Raw genomic sequence first — 20,407 nt, 5'->3', positions numbered from 1 at the left:
TTTAGTGGTCGTGAAAAATTCGACAATTCATTTTCTTTCAAAATTCTTAGTATAGTTTGATAGCCAGCTCCATAAGCTTTAATTTGATATGGGAGTTTAGGTATCTACAGCTTAAACTACACGCGCTACATCGCTTGCCCGCGAGACACCCCTGAAGGTATACTGTAACCTTAAGGTTACCGTATACCTTCAGGGGTGTCTCACGTCCAAGCGATGTAGCGCGTCCGGTTTAAGCTGTAGATACCTAAACCCCTATATCAAATTAAAGCTTATAGAGCTGGCTATCAAACCATACCAAAAATTTTGAAATAAAATGAAGTGCCGATTTTTTCACGGCCACTAAATGCGAGCGTCCTAATCACCTTTTGGAAGCTACAAGTCAAAGCGAATTTTGTTTTTCGCCAATTTATTTTTTTCCTCGGTTTCAGGACAAAAAGCGCTAAAAAAGCGTGTCTGCGTTTTGCCATATTCAATTGCAGTAAAAAGTTACAGGACATTTTCAAAATAGGATTTAAAAAATGTGAAGTGATCGTACAAAAATTGCTCTCGGAGAAAAAATATTTCGAAATAAACAATTCGCAGACACGTTTTTGGTTTTTATATGTTAATCTAGCTACTGTCCAAATTTGAGGGCAATCAAACAAATCCCCTTTGAGTTGTAACTCTTTAAAGTGTCTGCTTCAAGCGAAAAAATTTATTCGAGAAAACAGCGCTAAGAAAAATCTCTTGCTTCGCAAACAAACTCCGCCCACAAACGCCTTCAACTGGGTTCTCAGATCACTGAGCCAATCAGCGCTTGGAAAATTTACTACATTAACTCGCGGTGAAATTTACGCGTGAATCTCGAAAAAACCCTTGTGTTTCGCAATGCGCTCAAGGAGGAGAGATAATTTTTCTGTAGCTCGGTTTTTCTTGAAGCTGGTCTGGCAAAATGGGGAAGACGAAAAAGGATACGAACGCTAGAGTGGCTGGGCGACGAGAACAAACTGAACAAAAGAAAGCGCGGCGGAGCAAATGTGCATGGATAATATTCCAATGGATCTCAATGAGTTGGGCGATTCATCGGTATCGGACTCAACAAAAGAGTCAATGTACACGTCGCTGTTATAGCTGTCGAGTTCCCAAACTTTTACAGAATCTTTCTCTACTCTGGACTCGATCTTTTTGCCCGCTTGATACGATAGCTATAGCTTCATCCGTGAGGCCAACTTTCGCTTCTTCACTCATTGGTGTGTTTTCATTCGTTCTTCGCTTTTTCGAACTGGTAAACAGAGTTTTCCGTGGTCCATGTTTACTTATAACTTAATAGAATTACATCTAATACGAAAAATGCTTGGATCTGAGTAGCCAGCCAATTCGTGGTATCCATATATTCCCGCGAAAGTAGTCTCGGTTGATTGCGTACACGTTATAGGGTTGTCAATCAAGAGGGAACTTTTACTTCCGGCCGTAACGTGAAACCTCCATTTCTCCGCCAATATTGAGTTTTTTTCAATTTTGTTTTCAGAAATTAGAGATTACTCTTCGACCATTACTTTGAACCAAAAATCCAAATTTGAAGAAAATTGCCGATCTGAAGGTATACTGTAACCTTAATAGCGGTCTCACTCGTGAAAGGATCCCTAGTTTCCTATGTACCATGGCTGTCTCGTAGTTAACCTGTTCGTTGAAAAGTGAGGCGGTTAACAAGCATAACGCACAGATACGTGAATACAGCGGATGAAAACAGTGGAAAACTTGACAGAAGCCCCGTCGAGAGTGACAGAATAGTCCCCTGCAGTTCCTGATGTCTTCAGACGTTGACCGGTACCCTTAGAGTTATCGGACCAGTGAAAGTTTTATGCACATGGTTTCTTCCTCAAATACACATCTAAATACCTGCCATTCTTTGCTCTCTGCCGTAAATTGTATTTTCAGTTGATAACACTCGGACATCAGATCCAACATTTAAATTTATACGGCACATTAAATCTATAGCTGTACGGGTATCTATGTCTTATGAGTTTCTCCGCTTCGTTTGGAATTTTAGCAGTCACATTAAGGAAGTTTACAGTCCTCCTAGGCTGCATCCATAGCAATGGAAATTTTTCTCTCTCGTCCATATTTCTACCAACAAAGTCTCTATTCTCTTCGTCGTGACTGGTTAGATCTTTAACCAAGAGTTTCACCTCCTTCCCATCGAATTTCCCAGCATGCACTGTCCATCTTGTCACGTCCACCCACATCGCACCGTACTTGGCACGACCGAAATATGATATTCCATGGCCATAACTGATATCAAATCTCCCTAGTCGATATTTGACTTCTTCTGGTTTGTAGTACTCATTGATAAGAAATGCAACATCACCATCTGTGTCATAGCTTTAGCCCCGGAAAAAAAGACAGAAAAAAAAACATAAGGAAACACATTGGCCACTTTCCACTCAACCAAAAATTCCTAAAATTTCGCAGCGGAGATAAATGGTGCGGAAATTTCCTGGGTAAGCTTCCAGAAAATACAGAAAATGTTGAATTGCCGCATAGAGAAACATTCAACAGAAAATTTCGAAATCTACGGTAGGAAAGTCAAATGGAACGGAAATTCCTGGTAAGAAATTTCTGGAAATGTCGGTATACATCGCTAGGTTGTCCTCTTTTCCGAAAATTCTGGAATGCTGTTCCATTCGTCACTGGAAGTTCCCGCGGGAAACTCAGATCGGAATTTTTTATTGAATAGAAAGCACCTATTGCTATCCAACGAATGTTGTCGAGTCAAAAACTTTGTGTAAGTACCGACTTAACGTTGGGCAGTGGGGCTTTTTTTCAAGTTCCCTACTGTTTACTCTCCAATTTTACAAAAAAAAGCACTGCAATAAATTTTTTTACACCTGTACATTAGCCATAATGGTTCCAACTGTATGAAGGATAATTACAGTCAAATCCTATAGGAAGGTTGAAAAATAAAGAAAAGAAGAAAAAAGACGAAGTTCAGAGACTTTAAAACATATTCACCTTATGATGTCTCCATTTCTAAAGGCACCAATAAGCGTACCATAGTCCAACCAGTATGTAACATTCATATCATCAAATATGGTAACAAGATGACGCAGTATGTGACGTAATTCGTCTTGTTCCTGTTTGGTCAGGTAACATTCCCCTCTTTGCAAAGGAATAAACTTGAGCAGATTATACTTCTTCATAACTCCGACTGTAAACAGTATTCCAACTACTCCCAGTGTTCCCATTATCATCCATAATCCGCACTTCCATCGCTTCCGTGGACAACAAGTAGAGATTGATCCACAGATGCCAAACATTTGAATGCTTGGGTAGGCATCGATCAGATACTCGAGACGCAGAAGGAATCTGTCCTGTGAATTAATTTGATGTACATTAGATAACTTCTACTTTATGATTTTTCAAGATATATATATCATTTGAACTCGGGATACTAGTAAAAATAGTATGTTGATCGGATCGTCACGATGGCTTACAACAGCACTAAGTGGCAAGCAAAAAATTGGGAAGAAGTGGGGTGGGGATGAGCGAGAAGGGGGAGGGGGCGGGGAGAAAAGGAATCGCCTGCAGTCAATCCCAAACATTTTATCGAACTCCGTTCACCCACGAACGGGGAGTAAGAGTGAAATTTGATTGGTTAGTAGCCCGTCACTGAAAAAGTGACATCAGAATTTTGAAATCCGGCATCCGGAACACGACAAGATCAAAATACATATCGCCGAGTCTGAGGAAGCGTTCGAATTTTCTGTGCAGGAAACACTGAGAAAGATCTTTCGCAAAACGGCAAACACATCGATCTAGAACCGGAGCAAGAAGCTGCCATTAGAGTCTAGTCCGTAGACAGGATGTCCTTGCAATCCATTTATCAAATAGTTGTAGGAGCGGAGGAGAGAATTTCAAACTGAGCTTCTTCATGTATTCTCGTGTTCTGTCCAGTGTAAAATGGGGTTGACGGGCCTGCACGACTCCTACGGTTCGTGACATTTGTACATTTGCCGTTCTCTTTTCGGTCTCTCGACCCTTCTTTGCTTCACAAGTGTTTGTGAGGGGCACTTTAAGTTGTGTTATTAGTAGGAAGTAGAGTGGAGAAGTCGAACAGTGCTTTTGGAAAGATTTAGAGGTCATATAGGTCTTCGTCCTTCATGGTTACCGCTGTCATCTGCATGTTGCTTCGCAGAGTTTGACACCTCTTTTTAAAATTTTCCACGTGCTTACACTTTATATCGGCTGATATCTATTGCAAGAAGTGTTTTAAAGTCTCTAAGTATTGGCTTTCCAGGGAAAACATTTGGCATATTTCGTGAACATGTATTGTGCACATCTACTGTGCCACCCGACTGGTTGATTAGGTAGAACTGTCAAGAAAAAAGAAACGCCTGGCATTGCATACATTGACATGTTAAATGGAATCATTCCTGGCCATGGGTTTAAGATCAATCGAGAGAGTGAACGTTCTGCTGTTCTGCTGCTTTAATCACAAATCAGACTCTGAACAAAAAAGGAAATTGTGAGAACAGAAAACAGCTCGAGGAAAAATTGTGCAGGTTGGCTGTTTTGAAAAGTGAAATGATCTCGGTAGAGAAGTGGGAAGCAGATCTGCGTTTCATTCGGTCAAAACTTGAAAAAGCAGAACCAGAAGAAAACTGTTACTAGAGAGCAAAATATGAAAATCTTGAGGAAGAAAAGGAGAAACTGGTTGAAGAAACGCTTTCAGAAATTGAAAAAGATTGTGCTAGAGAAATTAAGGAAAGAACTAGAGAACTGAACAATGAAAATCAATAGCAAGAACATGGTAGTGTGGCATTCCCAGAATCAAAATGTGAAAAACTTCATCCCGATGACAAAAACACAGTGGGGAGCACATACACCTTTAGATGGATAAATTTGGAGTTGGTTATAAATTTATCCATGAGATGTCAGTGGTTTTCCTGTTAAACCCTATTTAAAAAACAATGTCAATCTGATCTGAATAAACAAGTTAAAATTTCTACCACGCCTGGTTTGGCACCTGGAGCTCAGTATTCCTTCAAAGAGGCTCTCATTGACAAAGTGAGAGACATGGTAAGTACTCATTACTGGACTGGCTTCAACTAATGTTGTTGATACCATCCAGCTATTGACACACATTAACTCATTAATGGGTTCTCATAGTTGTAACTTTTACTTTACCCTAAAGCAAATACAAGAAAGGTTTGAGAAAACTCAAGCTCATCTCCTGCCTTAATTGATAACAACAAATAACACTGGTTCCCTGCGGATTTGAGCAAGGGATCCAACATTTATTTATAACAATAGGAAAACAAATAAAGTGTAACAACAAAAAATAAAATGATAACACTAATGATAAGGTACTTAATGGCTGGAGATTATAATATTTCATACAATAGTGTGCCAAATTATTAAACCAAAACATCTTTTATGTTAATTTAAGTTGTGTCATATACAATAACTTTATTTACTCATACATTTACAGCTTTTTATATCAGTGAAATGTAAAGACAAAGAAAAAAGTGTACTATGAGTCTGGAGACTGAAGTAACCAAGGGTTTTCTAGCCAGCCTCCAGTTATACAGGTGTATTGTCACCCTTGTTGATGTACTTGAAATATGTATTAACATCCAAGCTGCTAATTTCATACTTCTGACTAATTTCACACTTCTGAGTTTCACAATCCTTCAGCAGGTGGATGATATTTTGTCATCAAAAGGTTATTTATTATAAGTGTACAAAAATATACAACTGCATGGTTATATTATTGCTCTGAATAAGTGTCAGTTTAAAAAATACATCTTTAATTTATAACCTTCTTTGACAGGAATCACACTGTTGCTGTTATAAATGGCAGTGAGAGCCACCAGACTTTGGAGGAGTCATAAAGAGATGTATTTCTTGAGGCAAATAAAATCATTGATGATGGTTTCATTGAAATTGATGGTAAGAAAGTCGGAGTACGGAAGATATTTACCCGGGAAGTGATTACAAGGTGTGCTAAGTGCAGCCAACTCAATATATGCATGCTTGTGGTGTAAGATACACAAGAAGGATACGTAATTAATTGATAATTATTATAAACTTGTCTAAATATAACTGGTTGATTTCAACTAAAACTACTACTTTGAGAACCTCAGACATAATTTTTAATTAGTTTGGATGCCTACTTTACTTTCATTTCCAACTAGAGGTGACATGTCAAAGGATTCTGGATACTATGATGCCATACCACTTAAGCGCACAATCCAGGAAATGTTCCAGTTGTCAACAAAGAAGAGTGGTGAAAATTACTGCTGTTGCCATAAGCCACTCCTTGTAATCCCACTGGATCACATCATTCTGGATGAATTGCATCTGATGTTAAGAATCACAGATATTCTGATAGAAAAATTAATTGAAGATGCAATGCAGTGGGATGACAAGGAGAGCTCTTCCTCTACCAAAAAAAGATCAGTGGAAAAATCAGAACATGTCCAAAAACTTACGAAGGCGATAAACAACTGTGGTGTATCTTTTTCAATATGGGAGAAGAGAAATGCAGACGGTGAGGGTAGTGGAACCTGAGATTGTACTAGCCTCATGGGAGACGATAGGAAAAAGCTCTTAAGAGAGCTTCCCAAGAGGCTAGCCAGTTACAACTGTTTACAGAAGAACATGTGCCACATGGCCGTACAATTATGGAAGGTATGTACAGTTTACATTCTACACAATTTATCTGTTCATAAAGTAATCAATTGAGATAACATCACAGTCCAAGTAATCAATTCATCCCTATCAATTATTACATCCCAATTTAATGACAAGTTGGGCAATTAGCTGTTTTTACTTATCTGAATATTTTCTTGTGTCGATGTTCTGTCTTTAGAACATTGCAGAGCTGTACTTCAACTACATTTCCTCATAGGAAATTCTCTACAGGACTATTTCGAGCACACTCAGGTACAAAACAATCCATAATTAAGATTCATTTATGATGTGTGTTCGAACCCATAGATAAAAAATGGATCACTAGTTTTACTGAACTTAGAAATAAAAGAACAGGCTCACAGAAAAGAGCAAGTCACCTGTTAGATACGTGCAGCAGCGTATCGTGTACTACAAATGCAGTGGTGGGGGAGCGGGGGGAGGGGGGAAGGAGGAGCTTATTTTTGGTACGAAAAGAAGAAATCACAGAAGAAAAAAAAGCTGGCAGGGCAAGCAAAACAAAACTGCCCCACTCCCCACTCCCCCGCTAGCTCAAGGTCTGTATCCACCACTGAAATGGTAGGAAAAAAATGACAATATAAAACAGTTCAGTGGTCAAGGTAAAAAAAAAACCTTGAAAAAATGTTTACTTCTCTAGGCAGTTATTTAAATAGCCTTGAAATAAACACTAACAGAACCCAGGGGGAGTACTCCCTTATATGGGCTACATAGGTATGTGCGGCCCCAAAGGGTAGGGTTTTCAGCCGTTTTGGTCATAAAAAGGGTCTCAATTTTGGCCATTTTGGTTATAAATAGGGTATGGTTTTAGCACTCTAGTCTTGAGTTGGGTATGTTTCTTAGAAGAAGCTACTTTTTCATCCTTATCAATAAGACCGTCAACAAAAGCCCTTCATAAGTCGCAACGGTCATAAGTAGGCTATCGAATTTTTGGTCAGGTCATAAATAAGATAGCAAAAAACACAGATTTTGGTCATAAATAGGGTAAGGGTTTTGGGAAGTGGGCCGCACACCCCCACCCAACTGGAAGTACCCCCCTTCCCCCCCGGGAACAGAACACACATTATCTTGAATTACTGATACATCCGGTATCCAGTCGTTTCGCCAACGAGTCGTTTCGCCAACGTCTCGTTCGCCAACGTCCTAAGTCGCTTCGCCAACGTCCTACCGGTCAATTCGCCAACGTGTAAATAAAACTTTACCTTCACTTGTGTCTGTTGTCATTTATTTCATTCCCTTACCTAGAGTTATTTTCCATGCAAGAGCACCTCATTATTTACGACGACAGTATTGACAAAACCAAGCCGATCTGGACCAATAATGATCTTGAAGGTTGGCACAACGCACTCAATCGCCGAGCGGAGGAACAATGCGGTTTGCCGTTGTATTTATTAATCGAGTTGCTTGATAGGGAGGCAAAACTTACAGCCGTGACAATCAGGCTTGTATCAGACAATAAACTTAAACGAATTCAACGTAGTGTCACTAGGAATATCCAGGCTAAGCTATTTGCAAGCTGGGAAAAGTACGAGAACAACGAAAAGACTGCCGCCCAACTACTCAAGACTTGTTCTCGGCTCGTGCGAACTAGAACTTCTCTGTAAATAGGATAAATTAATTGGTTTCAGATAAATATAGGTTTCAATCAGGTTTTGTAAATAGGTTTCATAGGATTTGTGTGCTTGTAAATATTTGATACTATATACTGTAATAAAATTGCTGTTGTTATTTACTTGATGTTCCATTTCATTTCTAACTCGATTATAAGGCTGGAAAATGAAAACAAACTCTGTTTGCTTTTGAAGAAGGAAAAGATATAATGTTAATTTACATCGTAATGCATCATCCGCGAATTGGAGGCCATCAAACTTTTGGAAGCCATCGGACTTTGGTATTCAACAGTCAATTTTCACCGTGAAAATTACCGCGATGTAGCAACCACGAGCCGGCTTGTGAAACTATCAGAAACATGCAAATTGATCTACAGTCAGTCAAGCGAAACTGGCAGTGACTTAAAATTTCTTGACCCAAGGATCACCCAAGGATCAGGATTGCATTCCAAACATCAATAAGCAGCTTTTTTTTTTTTTCGTTAGTACTGGATATATGACGTTGGCGAATTGACCGGTAGGACGTTGGCGAAGCGACTTAGGACGTTGGCGAATCGACCTAAGACGTTGGCGAACGAGTCGTTGGCGAAACGACTCGTTGGCGAAAGGACCGCAATTCAATACATCAGGCTGTGGCTTAGCCTGTTGAAAAGCTCCACGCATCGAGGTAAGATACACTCCTTCAGCTCCCACGAGGCCTCGTAGGGCGAGTAGACCTTTTATGACAACAAATATTCTACCTAATTAAATAAAAGGAAAAAAAAAGCCTGTACTGATTTCGAGTAAAGACTGGATTCAGTTAAAAATATATCAACCCAAGCGAGCACGTGCGAAAAGAGGCACTACAACCAAACACTTACCGTTCCATTTCTTTCTCGTCTTTCGACGAGCCTTTCGACTTCCCAATAAGTAGATCTTGTGTACTTAATTCTTTTCTTTGGCTTTACAAAGTCGACATCCGCAGATGAAATGGCATTTACCACAGAGAAGTATCCTCTCAACGGTCTATTGGACGACGCCATTTTGGTTTAATTTTCACTTTCACTGCGGTTCTCAAAGACAACAAAAAGACAACAACGCGAAGCAGCTGAAATCTGACTTTTGAGTCTGGTCGCTTGTTTGCATTGCCGGCTGTAAGTCCAACTACAAATGTCGAATTTTAACCTTGACATGCCCCTTAAGTTAAATATTCAAGCAATCGTAAGCGTTAAAATATTACAAAACGTCAGACCGCTAATATCGATGCAAATTTCTTCCCGTCCAGATTTAAAAAGGTCATGAAAATATAGACTAACACAACGGTACGAAGCATACCTTGCCGCAGGGCCTTCCCATAACACAGGGAGCAGAGGAGTCCTATTTGACCGTATTTCCAGTTACATTCACCGTACAATTGTAGCGCGAATCGATCTGTTGTTGATTAAAATCACTCAAAACAGCTCGTCGAGTACCAAACACAAACGTTAGACCGTCGTACTAAGCGGCAATCTGTCACGCAACTTTTTAATGCACTTCTCGTGACAACCCGTTGACAGCTTTCAGTTTTAGTTAATTAATGCGTAGAGACGTTTTTCGTTTATAACTTTGCTTAGATTCAATATTTTTTCATAGAAAGTTTTTTTAATGAAAGATCGCCATGAGATCCATTTGAAAAAGCGAAAAAGTATGAACATGATAGCGCATTTCACCTTGTACTAGCAAATTCTGTGCACTGCGCACTTGAGAAAAATGATTTCACCGAGAAATTTTTTACTGAACCCGTATAGCACCACTTACAAAGTTAAAGCACCTTCCTTTTTTGTTGGTTCAGTTGATTGACTGGCGATGTGTTCACGGAAACGGAAACTATTCCATGTAAATCAAGCTACTTGAGTTTAGATTGCATGACATGTGCCTTTCCTTTCGTCATTGACCAATAAAACTACAGGAGCACTTCTTTGTCTAGCCTGCGTAGCAGTCTTTTCCGTTTCCTTTCAGGCAAGCAGGAGTCGCGTGAGGGCGCGGGGACAGAGGTGACAAAAAAAATTAGTAGCAGGGGGGAGGGGCAGGGAAGGAAAGGAAAAGCCTGCTGCAGAGCCCAGACATTTTACCGAACGCCCCTAATTACTTTCGCTCCCTAGGGGCGTCAACTGTCACGTCAACTGTCACACGAAACCCAATCATATTGACTTCAGGTAAAATAAAAACCGCCACAATCTTAGCGCTAAAGTCAGCAGGGTAATTTTTCGCGGCTTGATAAATGTAGATGTATGGCATCCGATAATTGCCGTGTTTGTTAGTGCTCAAACGAAGTTTGGAAGTTTCTCTCAAAAGGAAAGATATTTATCTCGCGAAAATCTGTTCAAGCCTTCCAACAGAAAAGATTGTCGTAGAGTCGTGTTAGCCGAAGTTTTGAAAAAGACTGGTATTTCTATCGAACGTGACGAAAATTTTTCAGATCGCGTTTGCAGTCCCTGCGCAAGGAAAATCCGCAATCGGGGCAGTCTGTATGCTTTGATGGAAGGAATATCACAGAAAACTCCAGAGAAACGAAAACAGTCCACAAGAAGACTATTTGTGGAGCGAACTCCCGATGAAAGAAACAAATCTCCGAGTGGGAAGGTCCAACGCGTGAAATCTGCAGGAAAAATTGCTTCGTCTTGAAGTGAAGCTGAGTATAAAAGTGTTGACAGGCCAGACACGACTCATAAGCTCGTGGCGTGAATAGTGACCTCTAGTTATAGTGACCTCTCGTTATAGTTTTGCTCTCGCGAGTATATCTCTTAAAGATTTTCCTTTTTCGTACGAGATAAGTGGAGGTTCTTTGAATATTTCTCTAAGCAATGGTTGGTTTTGAATTAAATGCCATTTGCTCATCAAGATGTTTTTGAGGTTAGGCAACGTCGGGTGGTATGTTGTTACAAAAGGCAGAATTTTCTTTCGCACTTTAACGGTTTGTTGTAAAGCCGACTTCCCTTCAGAATTCGCTATCAAATCGATTGATCTTGCTTCTGCTATCTGGTCTTCCATTAAGCTTCGAAGACGACAGATAACTAAAATACAGGCCGAGTCTTTCGACATTTATTCTTTGGCACGAACGAAGAATTGAAATATGGCACTTTTGCCAAAACCAGTTGGTAAAACCGCCAAAACGTCTTTTCCGTTGAAGAGGCTCTTAACGGCAGCCACTTGCTCTGGTTTTAGATTAACTGATTTCCCGCTCTGCGGGAAAACTTTAGCAGTTTCCAGAAGAGCAAATTCGAAAGAATTATCTTCGACTACGGCCATATTTGATCTGATCTGAGCTCTGCAATTGTCGTGATCGATCTATTGCGCTGGACCTATTGACAAGCTGTTGACATTGATCGTTTTGATTGACGCGCGATTGACCAATCGTTATGCCTAATTGCCTCCCGTTCGTGGACGAACGGCGTTCGGTAAAATGTATGGGCTCAGCAGCAGGCTTTTCCTTTCCCCCCACCCCTCCCCTTGTTTCTTTCTAACTTTTTGCTCTCGCCCTATTCGTTCGCGCGACTTCCCCTTGGCTCTCGCTTTCTCCCGCTTAGAAGAAACGGACAAGACTGCTACACAGGCTATTCTTTGTCCTGCTTACAGGATTTAAAACATGACACGGAAAATAGGTTTGGCATTTTCGGCGTCATTGGTCCGGTCCGAATTATCCACAAGCGTAAGACGCAATGTCCGCTCCGAGACCTTTTCCCGTCGGCGGTGAGATTGGGGCGGTGGATAATCTTGTTCTCAGATCTCTCGTAGACGAAGCCGAAGGCCAGGTCTGCGGGGCCAAGTTGCAAAAAATGTTTCTCTTTGACTGGCTGCTAAATCTGCCTTTTAGAGATGCGTGTGCTTAGATAAAAATTGTTGGCTCGAATTATGAATATTCCTTCACGATTGTAAGTTTTTATATTTCTAAATTTAGTTTCCTGAATGCGACCAAAGCCAATTCAATGAACCAGTACTCAAACCAGGAACACCGAAACAGAGCACTCGAGCAGGTTAATAGTGAGTATGGCGTTTTGGAAGGGTGTTAACCGCTAACCGCTAAAAGATAAAACGCTTTCGGGAAGTGTGTGTGGAGGGGGGGGGGGGGACGGGGGGGGGCGAGTATCCTATCTAGGATGATGTAACATCCTATTCAATTTCAAGCCAAGTAACAATACTCCAACTTACCTCACTGCAAGCAGAAACCGGAGTCATAACCTGGCACTAATGAGTGACTAGCCCCAGTCCAATCTCTTTTTCTTAGGATCACGACGGACTTAACTTTTATCTTCTACGTACATTGTTGTTGCCGTTTGGTCAGCAGAAATTAACGTGTGTGTTTTTTTAGTTTTTGATATTTTTTCTTTTCTTTTTCAATAGCGATTTATAACGTACTTGTCGGTGCGTGGATCACGGCATGATACTGTACACCGCGTAATTAGCCTTTCAAATGAATGTGAAAACATTTTCAGGTTCAAGGCTGTTGGCATGCAAGCCCACAAGCGGCCTTATAAACAACTATATATTTTGTCGGTGTTACTCCTCGCTTCTCTGAAATAACTGGGCCGGATTACTATAGAACCTGAAGTGCCAGATGTTGTGGAGGTAGGCTTATCCGTTGAAAATCCCTGAACAAGCATGTCAGCGATTTTATAAATGCAATGGCTGTATGGGTTCGTTTATCGTATTTGTTAGCACACTTCGACAATTTTCGATCATGTATTATGCTTTCACGTCATGTAACATGATTCACGCGCAGTCTAAATTTTCTGGTGTTGGCTCTCTTGAATCGACTCGGTAGATATTAAGAACTCGGATAGAAGGGGATTTGGTGAAAAATTTGCTGAAATAAATATTTATTCCACAAGTACGGACTAAGCTGCGGCATAAATTTGAAAACTGCGAGAACACATTCTTATTGTGTATTTTCTACTTTCCGTTTTTGTTGCGGGTTGTACAAATAAATCTTTTAGCAGTTCATGTTGGCAAAGTTTCGTCGGTGGTGGACATCAATCGGTCGCCAAGCAGCGGACGGGTTTGATTGAACTACGACTGCTTCTTACAATAAACAGTGACTAAATTCATTAAGTATAAAAATAACAGAAAAAGCCTTGCGGTAGCAGCGAAAAATCCGAAATTGTACGTTATGCGTCCTTTCTACAGTGCCCGACGAAGTGTTCAAACCAGCAGTTGACGATCGAATTCCCATATTTTTTTTGGTTTTCATTTAATTTTAAATTCAATTGTTGTTTCTCGACCAACACTCTTTAACAGTGTTTTCAGTTAATAGCAAGAAAGAAAATTAAAAAATGTAATCTTTGAATTATTAATTAAAGAAACGAACCCATGTGAAGTCTCCTCGATCGGAAATTTATGACGGAATAACTTATTAGATTAACCTGCACCAAACTTTCCTTTTGATCGGCGCCGCAGAGCAATAAGCCCTTTGCACGATCCGGTCGCTTGGTACGGAATTAATTATGCTAGGACGCAAGTTATACAGTGGGACTTTCAAAACAAAGGAATTGAAAGCGGTGCAAGTTCCTTTGTTTTGCACTGATAATTAACTCCCTTCCATGTGACCGGATCATGCAAAGCGCGTTACTTAAGCAGCAATACAATTGCCTCCTGATGCTGACTTTGTTAATCAATTTATTTTAAGTCAGAGGGACCGTGAATGAATGTGACAGGTGAACGCCATGTTTTGGAGTTTTGGTAAGTATATTTGCAAGGGTCTTTCAAGAGACCTAAGACCTAAGACCTAAGACCTAAGACCTAAGACCTAAGACCTAAGACCCCTTCCAAATCAGTCTCTCGTTTAGTTAATCGAGAAAGCCGAATCGCCCGAATTAGCACCCAAAATTGAGCCGGTGGCAAACTGGTTCAAATTTTCTCAAACTTCTCTTAACCTTAGAAATGATTAGTAGCGAAGATATAGAAATACATTTGTCAGTAGACTTGTCTGAAGTGTTTCTCTTATTTTAAATAGCTGAGGCAATTTGTATCAATTATTTTCTTCTCAAGGAACACGTGATGACCTAAAACAAGCATGACCAGTATGTACGGTATACTTGTCACTCATCTCGTCGACTTGTTCATTGTCGTTGTGGCCATTGTACTAATCATGTTCATCGTTATCATTGTTTCCGCTAGGCTTAATTCTCGCCATCTTGCGTATGTTAAATATCAGTAGTATTCACTCCTACCCACTGTACGCCATCATGTTTGACTGATGTCCTTATGCGTTATTCCATTTAACAGCATTTATTTTTATTGCTGCGTGTACGAAGAGTTTACTTGCCTTTGGTATGTATTCCCTTTCGTTGAATCAATTTTTTTTTTTTTTACCAAGATATCTATGGCTTCTCTCCAACCCCCTTACTTAAAGCAAGGTCTTAATGACATTGTACCAACGGGCGTGTTTAGAACACGAAATGGCAAAATGACTAGGGTTAGCCAAAATAACGCTCGGGTTAGCCTAAATATCACTGACTCGACAGTGGTCAGCTCTCAATAATTGAAAGGGTTAACCCTTAGAGACACCCGTAACCTATGTTGAATCTTTCCCGCAGTGCCGTTAACTGCCTTATATACTTCATCCTCTCCTGCCACAAAATTGTTATCCACTGGGGGAGACTTTATCCATTCTGTAACCGAATTGGGGATTGATGCATATTAATGCACGATGAACATTTGTAGGTACTTCAAGGTACACGGTCATACCACGAAAATAAAAGTTTTTTTGCTTTCCTTGAAATCGATCTATTTGCAGAGTGCTCAAGCAATGCTCCAGTGCCATATGCCGGTGATCGAGTAATTAGAGCTAGTGATATCTTCACGTGCTCATGGGTAATCACAGTACCCCAAAATTACACAGTTCGACTTACCATAACACAGAAAAATGTCGGTTCCACTGGAAATACGAACTGTGCTAATGACTATATTCAAGTAAGTGCCTAATTGTTACTCTCTTGTTGGAGAAATTAAGCGTTGTAGACGCTGTTTTTCAAGGGTGTACATATTGTAGTTAACTCACATTTAAACGCGAACACAGTACGGCCCACAGGACCCTTTTTCCACCCAGGCTTGCGGGCTCTCATAATTTATTGTGACGTCTCCGGCTCTGCTTAGGAATATCATTACTCCTCACATCCCACTCAGTTCCTCTTTCGTTAAAAAGGGATTCTGCCTTTTACGTAGCTGGCTTCATAGTTGGTAGACCAAGTGATGTTTTTTAGTAACTCATGGAACTTGCAGGGTGCGAGATTCACGCCAAGTCCCTTTCACACCAACTAAACATGTTTAATTAAACCAGGTTTAACAAAATGAAAATCAGCAACAGACAACTGGTAGACTGAATTTTACATATGGTTCTACTAAGCGCTGGAATGGGTGCATTCGTTATGCTAAACATCAAATCGACAAACCTCAGTTAGGAGCTAAAAATTTTCAACTGTGTTAAACTAAACAGCTTTTAAACATGTTTAAGATTTGGTGTGAATGGGGTATACTGTACCTTACTTCAGTCAGTTACACGCATACAAATGATCGAGGCATTTGATTCATTCTGCAGCTTGGCTTGTTTGCACATTTATTGTTGTTGTTGTTGTTGTTGTTGTTGATAATCTTGATGAAGCTCCTATTCAGACCACGCTTTATTTGGTCTTCTGTGACCAAAAAAGGGGATGTTAAATTAATGACAATGAAACTTGGATAATTTGTGGCACGTCCACTACTATTTCCTGTGTGCTCCTTTAAAATGAATGATAACGTCACTTGACGACGCTATTATTTCCAAACGGCGGCCATATTGAATCCGCCAGAAAAGATTTCATAATTTTTAGAAAACATTAGAAGACCACCAGAATTTGCTCAGGATAGTTTAAACCGATGAAACTTAACTTACCTTTCTACTCGACAGTGAATTTTTTTTCATTAACAGAAACAACAAGAAAATTCAAAATTTGAAAAAAGCTTTCGAAATACGGTACTTGGCCTATCATATGTTATTGCAAATTGTCTCGGATAAATTTTGAGAATAGTCGCTGAATTGAATTTGGAGTTCATTGCTTAAATGGTTCTGAAGTTAAAGGTCTTCGAAGTCGGTATACGGCAAGAGGAGATTATCATGGTTTGATATTTTGCCGGATTCGTTGATGCAATCTGAGAACTGTAAAAAAATTCGGGTAATTTCAGTTCAAAGCTTTACTCTAATGTAGTATATTTAAAATGTCACCAAGAATGTTTCCTTTTAACTAAATATTCCTATTTTTGGCTTGTTACTGCTTACAATTAAGATCCGAGATGGAGCAAGCAGCTCAAGCAGTCTCTTAAAAACGTTTTGCAACTCGAATCCGGGCCCTTCCGTGTTTCTTTCAAGTGGGACACAGATGTGGGTGGAATACAGCTCAACACAACCAAGCAACTCGTTTGAAGCGTCTTTCAAGAAGCGCCTGGACCCATCTTGTAAGTCTTTTTTTCGCCTTAGAAATATTTTGTGGTTCTGGTTGTTACTTTGCCCTTCCGTCAAAAGCCTGCGTAGTAGATGTAAACGAGGAATTTTTAAAAAAGTAGGGGAGGCGATGAATGTGATCTAGCCTTCCCAGCCTCCTTTTACTCCTCCTTTCCTCCACGTTACGCCCTCCACGCAGGCTAAGTGTCTCAGTGGGATATATATGTAGGCTTATTTGTTATTATCATCATCATCATCATCATCGTCGTCGTCGTCGTCATCATCATCGTCATCGTCATCGTCATCATCATTATTATGATTATGATTATTATTTTTATTATCGTTTTTTGTTTTCAGATCAAGTTTTGGTTAATTCCCATTTAGATCTACTTTTCAAGGTTTTCAGTACAAATTAACACCATTGAAGAGGCAAAAAAAAAAATTTCATTAATTAAAATCAAGAGTTCATCTATATCTTATAATTAGAATTTAATTCTCTGTTATTCTTTTATCTTTGGAACGCAGTTTGCCCTAACAATGTCATTTCCAACGGAACTTCAGGATCTCTGTCAAGTCCTCTCTACCCCTCAAACTATCCAAACGATATGCAATGCTCATGGAATATCACCAGTCCAGCCGGAAGCCGACTGATTCTCGTATTTTACCGGATATGCCTTGGTGTCTGCACGACTGGCGTGTCATGTGACTGTGATAGTATAACTGTAAGTGAGGTGTTCGACTCCAGGCAACTCTGTTCGGGATCTGCTGTGATCCCCTTCATATCACTGGAAAACAAGATCTCCCTGTCTATGTTATCAGATGAACTGTACTCTTTAAAGGGATTCGTAGCTGAATACCAAAGTGTATTTATTGATGGAGGTTAGTACAATACTTTATTATATGGCTAGCTCCGTAAGCCGACAAGATGAACCGAATCCTCCGCTGTGATTTATATTGGCTACCCGAGAGGCCAAGATAGCGCTACCTTACCCACTCGGGATTACCCGCGGTGTCTCGCAAGAAAATAGTGGTTTTTTCCGATATAATAAACCCTTTATGGACCAAACTTGTTCGGCGATAATCCACACATATTAATCTATTACAAACAAAGATTTTGTTGACACGTTGAAAGAAAGCGTTATGTTTACCATTGGTCGCATTTTCTGAAAGCGAACATGTAGTTTGTTGATGTATATATCTGTAATTGGTTTCCTTTTCTTGAAATCATTAGGCTATCTACTTTTTGACAATTCTGAGCAAAAAAACCCACCGCGCGTTAAATCTAATACAATCAGATTAAGACATGAGTCTACCTGCCCAGTGTTCTATCCATCCTTTCATCGATTGCTTTATTCCTTTACTCATTAATTAATTAACTGATCATAATTATCTCTTCAATAGCATGTTCCCAAATGGTACAACTGACGAACATGAGTGGATGGTTTTCTACTCCAAATTTCCCTTCAAACTATCCAGGCAGCACACAGTGCGGCTGGAATATTTCCATTCCCGCTGGATACAAGATTTACCTTACATTCCTGGAGTTTGAGCTTGAAGAATGTGGAAGCAGTTGCACATGTGACTATGTTGAAGTAAGTCTCTTTATGACATTAAAAATATATTGTTCTGGATATTCGATATTTTCTTTAAACTTAGACTGGACATTTAGATAAGCAGTAGGCCAGTCACAATATAGAACTCATATTTCCATTAAAAAACTTCGCTGCTGCTCGACTATAGCTTGTATCTATGTTGCTAGATGTTTAAACCATAGAAATGTTATGTCTTCGTCGCCAGGAAATCGCTGAGATATGGCAGGGGTAGCCTATCGTAAAAGTAGCTTTATGTTAGCTTTTACTATATGTAGATCTCGGATGGCTTTTGAGGCCCCATCAACTGAACGCTTTAGGTTTGGAAGCGTTAAAGCTGTGCACTTCAAATTTAGCAACGTTTCCTAATATTTATCTGGTATGACATGAGCATGCCCAGAGGACATGTCAATTGATTTTCCATAGAAACCGTGAGCTAGGTCAATATGTTGTTAAAAACTTTTTTTCCATCTATAAAGGTTTCTTACCACAGAGATTTCTCAAACAAGAGATGTGGTACCATACCCTCAGGGGGATGGGAAGTAAAGGATTTCTCCGGAGATAGTGTTATGGTGAAGTTCAAATCAGACAGTCGATCAAACAAAAAAGGATTTGAAGCAATATACACTTTTGTATCCTTAGATGGATGTAAGTATTGACTGATCTACACATTCACTCTGTCGGTTACACACATCATGCATACAAACGTACCGAGCCTATTACCACGAACGAACGATAGACTCTGACATGGTACGAGCGACATGATTCTCAAGTACTAAGCGCCTCTATCTTATTCCCTGAAAACGCCTTGGGTCTAAAGCTCTTTATACCATGTTAGGGCGATCTTACGTTATAAACCGTTATGACCCTGGGCGTTTCCGTGTCTTCTTTGACATTTAATTTCCTTTGCCTTCTTGACTAAATAACACAGGAGTACATAAAATAAAGCAGACATGCAATACTGCTTTTTTTTTTTATTCGCTCTGATATTTCCATCGTCCAACCTTTCAGGGGACTCAATCCCTCCTGGTCATTGTCCATGGACAGAATCAGCTACAGCAGAGTCAAGAACTCCTGAAGAAGACTCAACTACTGACAGTATAAAAACAGGTAAGGTATCTCGCATGATCCAATCTCTCTGATTTCTAACTGACCAAATATGGATCGGTACCGTAATTCAAGAGGTCACTTACTTCCACCAAATGGAAGACAAGTGTGCTTCGAAGTCGACCATTGCGGTATAATTTATTGTACGTGGATTAACTAGAAACGATCTGAGAACGCGTCTGAAAAAGCATTGCCGGAAATAGTCTCAATGCAGGTTGAAAATCCAAGCAAAACTTTTGAATTCTGACAGTATCTCATTTTTTCTCATGAATCTCGTCTTCGTTGTTTTCATAGCTATTGCTCGAACGGCCCAGAGTGAAGAACCGTCTACAGCAGATGATACAAATCCGAGTCTGTCCACAGCTGACAATCGCAACTCCGCGGAAAGGAGGCAGTTTAACATTGTTTCAAGTTTAGTAGTAATATGGGCAATTATTTTACTTTCTCACTGTTCGGAATAAAGCACTAGTCAAAGCAGTGGGTGCTTTTGGAAAGGGATTGACTTACAACAGTGTAGCATTAGTTGGTCGCTGATATGAGTGACCTCTGCTCTCTCTATCTCTCTCGACTCTCAAGAAATATTTACAATTTACAATTATTTCACAGTTTAATGAGATACTGAGGACTACTTTAGTTCGTGTGTAGCAACATTCTCGAGTTCATGATTGACATTCTATATAAGACATATGAATTGTTAAAAATATAACTCATCAACACTATACTGACGATTCAAAGTTTTAGTCGTTTAGTTGTCTCTTACATTGACATACTAGAATTATTTAGACATTTACAACATACTTCCATACTCTCCAGGCATCTCCAGTAAAGTTACATTTAGTTTGAAGATGTATATGGCCTTGTACTCATCTTTGCCTGGTTAGTTGGGTGAACACGAATGTATACCTAAAAATCTTAACTCATGGATTGCGGGTTGACAATGGGATTTGGGGGGGGGGGGGGGGGAGCGGGTGCATTTTGCT

The 20,407-nt window shown here is 39.9% G+C and overlaps 3 protein-coding genes and 1 pseudogene across 5 annotated transcripts in view; 2 read left to right on the top strand and 2 right to left on the bottom strand.

Moving 5' to 3' along the window:
- Positions 1–520: 520 nt before the first annotated feature.
- Positions 521–12,354, bottom strand: LOC145479544 (uncharacterized). 2 transcript variants are annotated; one of them, XM_081457936.1, is made up of 3 exons: positions 9,161–12,354; positions 2,992–3,350; positions 521–2,361 (listed from the first exon to the last, which is right to left on the bottom strand). In XM_081457936.1, exons 1-3 carry the CDS (start codon positions 9,320–9,322, stop codon positions 1,935–1,937), a joined length of 948 nt encoding a protein of 315 aa, XP_081314062.1. In that variant the 5' UTR covers positions 9,323–12,354; the 3' UTR covers positions 521–1,934. The 2 variants fall into 2 exon arrangements, with proteins under 2 accessions (XP_081314062.1, XP_081314063.1); XM_081457937.1 differs by having other exon boundaries at positions 9,615–12,354.
- On the top strand, positions 5,400–7,830 carry LOC145480131 (uncharacterized; annotated as a pseudogene).
- LOC145479536 (dorsal-ventral patterning tolloid-like protein 1) lies at positions 7,842–20,354 on the top strand. Of its 2 annotated transcripts, none has more exons than XM_081457924.1 (10): positions 7,842–8,967; positions 13,942–13,994; positions 14,541–14,585; positions 15,052–15,227; positions 16,577–16,745; positions 17,257–17,610; positions 18,133–18,323; positions 18,800–18,968; positions 19,332–19,430; positions 19,722–20,354. In XM_081457924.1, exons 2-10 carry the CDS (start codon positions 13,979–13,981, stop codon positions 19,886–19,888), a joined length of 1,386 nt encoding a protein of 461 aa, XP_081314050.1. In that variant the 5' UTR covers positions 7,842–8,967; positions 13,942–13,978; the 3' UTR covers positions 19,889–20,354. The 2 variants fall into 2 exon arrangements, with proteins under 2 accessions (XP_081314050.1, XP_081314051.1); XM_081457925.1 differs by lacking the exon at positions 7,842–8,967 and adding an exon at positions 12,792–12,884.
- LOC145479542 (uncharacterized) overlaps positions 13,824–20,407 on the bottom strand; it is a 73,930-nt gene continuing 67,346 nt past the window's right edge. The window contains exon 7 of the transcript XR_014048431.1: positions 13,824–13,835. The gene's annotated coding sequence lies outside the window, so the exon portion shown is untranslated. The remainder of the gene's footprint in view (positions 13,836–20,407) is intronic.

The sequence above is a fragment of the Orbicella franksi genome, chromosome 2 (assembly GCF_964199315.1).
Source record: "Orbicella franksi chromosome 2, jaOrbFran1.1, whole genome shotgun sequence".
Taxonomy (NCBI): Eukaryota; Metazoa; Cnidaria; class Anthozoa; order Scleractinia; family Merulinidae; genus Orbicella; species Orbicella franksi.
The sequence above is the reverse complement of the archived record's forward strand: the minus strand, read 5'-3'. Positions and strand labels throughout refer to the sequence as shown.

Excerpts from the sequence above, each read along its gene's own strand:
- LOC145479536 (XM_081457924.1), top strand. Across the intron at positions 15,228-16,576 it reads GTGCTAATGACTATATTCAA|ATCCGAGATGGAGCAAGCAG; the intron begins GTAAGTGCCTAA and ends CTTACAATTAAG. Across the intron at positions 16,746-17,256 it reads GAAGCGCCTGGACCCATCTT|TTTGCCCTAACAATGTCATT; the intron begins GTAAGTCTTTTT and ends TTTGGAACGCAG.
- LOC145479544 (XM_081457936.1), bottom strand. The coding sequence starts at position 9,322 with ATGGCGTCGTCCAATAGACCGTTGAGAGGATACTTCTCTGTGGTAAAT. Across the intron at positions 3,351-9,160 it reads GACGAGAAAGAAATGGAACG|GACAGATTCCTTCTGCGTCT; the intron begins GTAAGTGTTTGG and ends ATTAATTCACAG. Across the intron at positions 2,362-2,991 it reads AGAAATGGAGACATCATAAG|CTATGACACAGATGGTGATG; the intron begins GTGAATATGTTT and ends CCGGGGCTAAAG.